Source organism: Odocoileus virginianus, unplaced genomic scaffold (assembly GCF_023699985.2).
Source record: "Odocoileus virginianus isolate 20LAN1187 ecotype Illinois unplaced genomic scaffold, Ovbor_1.2 Unplaced_Contig_30, whole genome shotgun sequence".
Lineage (NCBI taxonomy): Eukaryota > Metazoa > Chordata > Mammalia > Artiodactyla > Cervidae > Odocoileus > Odocoileus virginianus.
In genome coordinates, this window is record NW_027224347.1 from 971,257 (window position 1) to 975,437 (window position 4,181).

Here is a 4,181-nt window from a genome sequence, read left to right on the forward strand (position 1 = left end):
TTACCTTATCTCTATAAAAGAAGATAGAAAAAAGACTTCTGATGAAAGATAACATCATCTGTAGCCTTTATAGATTTATATGAGCAACTGTTGTTCAGTCACTAAGTCATGTTCAACTCTTTGCAATCCCAGGGACTGCAGCACACCAGGCCTCCCTGTCCCTCACTGTCTCCTGGAGTTTGCACAAGTCCATGTGGATTGAGTTCATGATGCTATCCAACCATCTCCTTTATGAGCATAATAAGTATAAAATTTTAAAGAATTAGGCATAAAAAGAAAAAAAATCTTTATGAATCTCAATCATGAAAAAAACTGAAAAGAAAAGCAGATTGATACTAAAACTCACCTCATGCACAGAGAGAATTGTTAAGAACAGCACAAGGTTAGTTTCCATCAACATGTTCATTTCTGCTTTGTAAAGAACACATGAATCACCTGGTCCCTGATTTGTTTTGTCTTGATCCCATAAATGACGGGGTTCAGCATGGGTGGAGCCAGAATATAGACATTGGACAGAAGGACAAGGATATGGGGTGAGATGTGATGTCCAAATCGCTGAGCAAGGGCTGAGAAGATGCCAGGTACATAGAAGAGGATGATGACACAGACATGGGAGCCACATGTGTTGAGAGCTTTGTGACGAGCATCTTGGGAAGGGATGTAGAAGACAGCACGGAGAATCAGCACATAAGAAATAAAAATGAGCACAATATCTATGACCAAGGTTGACATCAGGACCAAAAACCCATACCACATGTTTACTCGTATGTCATCACAGGAAAGACGGGCCAAGACAATGTGCTTACAAGCAGTGTTTGGGAGGATGTTGCTTTTGCAGAAAGTCAGTCTTTTCAGGAGAAATATCACTGGGAAAACTGTACAACAACTTCTCAGAAATAAGGTGACACCAATTTTCCCAATCTGTGTACGTGTAAGAACAGTGGTATATCTTAGGGGACAGCAAATGGCAATATAGCGGTCAAATGCCATCACCAACAAGATCCCTGACTCATAGATGAAAGTGGAAGAGAGGAAGAATACCTGAGTAATGCAACGATCAAGAGAGATTTCCCCAGCATGGAACCAGAAGATGGCCAAGGCCTGAGGGACTATGCACGTGGAGAGGACAGTGTCTGCTCCAGCCAGCATGCAGAGGAAGAGGTACATGGGTTCATGAAGGCTGTGCTTTGTGACAATAATGAAGATGAGCAGGCTGTTCCCAAGCAGGGCGGTGACATAGGAAATGAAGAAGGGGATGGAGATCCACACGTGCTGGTCCTCAAGGCCAGGGATGCCCAACAAGTGGAAGACTGTGTGACTGACACCAGTGTAGTTTAAGGCAGTCATGTTTGATGAGATGACTGGGACTCCACCATCTATGTGCAGAGACAGAAAAAAAAATGAAGATTATATTCAAAGATTTTCTTTAATATCACCAGCACCTTGGTGCCCTCCTGATCCCATTCTGTTCAGAAGATGCCATGAGCTATGTTATATATAAAGATGAAGAAGATATGCTATCTAAGGATGTTATATAGAGAGATGAAGATGCTTGTTCTCTAAATGAGATCTTAGTCACAAAAACAATATAGACACTTTTATAACTAAAGAAAATGCAATTATGAAGTTAATATGTTAGCTGTACAAAAAATTAATACGGTGACACAAGAGAAGTAATGTTTTCTGTATTTTTGAAGTTCTAATGAATAAGTATATATCTGAAATAACTCTTAAAGATAATGTAATATACCAATAGGAAGAAGGAGTGGCAAAAATCTTTTCTTATGAGAGGCACAGAATAGAGCAAGGAACTTGAAATAAGGCATAGTTCATAAGTAAACGTGCATGTACTGGAGTGATTGGCTGTCTAATCCAACATCATTCTAAAAGACTTCTCAGAGGCTTCATGAAGGTTTTCATGGTTGTGATCTAAATGTCTTCAGCATCCTGAGAGGTCAACTCAATCTTTGTGTTTTGTTCTAAGACAATTAGCCCTATTCAGAGTACTTCTCACCATGTGCGTAACACATTTCCCCTTCATTTACTCTTTTCCCTGATTTCACAGGGAGCCTTATATTAGAGTATCTATCTCATGGATAGGAGTACACCTGATTAGCTGTTGATGATCTCCCCAATTGATTGTGAACTTACTGTGGCTTGCATGACTTCCTTTGCTCATTTTCAAAAGCTAGCACTCTGAAACATAGCATAGTCCTCAAAATGCCTAACAAAAAATCCCATAACAAATATTGCATGGGTGAAATGATAGATCGGGGCAATAAAATCATGAGCAAACCATTAAATAAATACCTTGGGTGTTCACAGTGGTCAGGATCTGCAGGCCAATGTAAAACTTTTTCTGTTAGTACTCAGGGCTCTTTGGAACAATAAGAGCTAAAGATTGCCTCATTTTCAGTGTTGCCTCACTCCCCCCTCCTTTATAGAACTTTCCATTCTACTAGAACATTGCATAAATGTAACTCTGATCCAGTAGTGTACTGGTAAATGACTTATCAAAATAAATAAATACATATATGCATACATACTACATATATACATATAAATAAAATAAAGCTGTTTTGTAGTGTTTTCCAATTTCTATGATCTATGTATTCCCACCACAGCTTGTTGCAAACTACTAATATGGTATCACTGAGTATGCTGTCTGAAAGAAATATGTACAATTGCACAATTTCATTTTTCATGAATCTGTATCAGTGGTTCTAGCACGCAGCTGCTCTATCCTTTCCAGCTGGGTCTGTTTCAAACTAAACCAAGGTCTTAATATTTTCAGCCTCTGTTAGGCCTCATAACAGCTAGTTATGATGTAAAATAGATATAGCAATCCTTCCCACCCCCTGTAATTTCACCCCACAGTAATACAGTTTCACTCACTTGCTTCAAATGGAGTTCTCATGAGCTACAATGAATCCATCGCAATAGAACTATCAGAGCGATGGGGAACAGGGATCTGAGGTTTTATCATTTGCCTGAAGCCCTCAGGGACAAGTTCCCCAGGGAATCTAGACATAGAGCCGTCCTTCCAGCAATACCCTCTCTGACCTACAGAGTTGGGTCACTTCATGACAGCTGTCCAACCCTGTCCACACCACCCTGTTCTCCACAACATCCTTCCTGGATAGGTGGGCCCATGTGCTTTTTTCAATTAATAAACTGTTAGTATTACTTCACAAGCCTTCCTGTTTCCATTTTAATAGGAATTAGCAAACATGAATTCTATTTTTAGTCAGCATAAGTAATTTGAAATCAATACATAAAATATTTTTAAACTGAATAAAATAAATACATTTCTTCAAAGTTGAGACATACTTGAAATTCAAAATATACTAATTTTTAAAGTCATTTAAACTTTGAGAATTATAATAATAATATTCTAAATAATAATCTGTAATAAAAATGTTCTTAATATTCTAGAATAATAATATTTTAAATTCTAAAAATAAATAATATTCTAAATATTCCAATATTCTACATATTCTAAATAATAACATTGTAAATAATATTCTAAATTTTATTTGTTCTAAATAAAAGTAATATTCTAAGTAGAATAAATAATATTCTAAAATCCTAACTAGAAATAATATTTTAAGTATTTTAAATAATATTCTAAATAAATAAATAATATACTAAATATTCAAAATTCTATGTATCCCTAAATATACACAGGAATACTTTAACTAGTTATGATATATTTACACTACCTATGTGAATCAAGGTTAAATATAAAAAATATTCTGAAAAAAAATTTTCTATACCTTTTTCTCCTTTGGCTACCAAATAATGTATTTAAGTTTCAGTTATTTTATGCAGCAAAGCTCCCCTTGATAAAATTGTCTTCTTTTTATATTGTGTTCATATATATTTGTTTTTATTTAACCCAAGTAAATAGTATATACATATTGGCGAAGGAGAAACAGCTTTATGCCTTAGAATCACTTATGTGTCTGTATATGATAATGAAGCCACAGAATTCTAGTCAAAATGATGTAAGAAGTGATTCAGAAGAACTCTTTTCCCACTTGGAGAGGAGCTTAACAAAAATTCTTACTTTGTTGTTCTTTGTTGTTTTGATGAGTTGTACTTTCATTGTAGAAAAATATCCATTCTCATTGACAGAGGCTGTGATAGTTCTAGCTACAGGTCAACTTGCCTATGCCACA

The 4,181-nt window shown here is 35.9% G+C and overlaps 1 protein-coding gene across 1 annotated transcript; it reads right to left on the bottom strand.

Moving 5' to 3' along the window:
* Nucleotides 1–402: 402 nt before the first annotated feature.
* On the bottom strand, nt 403–1,347 carry LOC139034160 (olfactory receptor 52B4-like). Its single transcript, XM_070464592.1, has one exon. The coding sequence runs from the start codon at nt 1,345–1,347 to the stop codon at nt 403–405; it is 945 nt and encodes a 314-aa protein (XP_070320693.1).
* Nucleotides 1,348–4,181: the final 2,834 nt, after the last annotated feature.

Excerpts from the sequence above, each read along its gene's own strand:
- LOC139034160 (XM_070464592.1), bottom strand. The coding sequence starts at position 1,347 with ATGACTGCCTTAAACTACACTGGTGTCAGTCACACAGTCTTCCACTTG.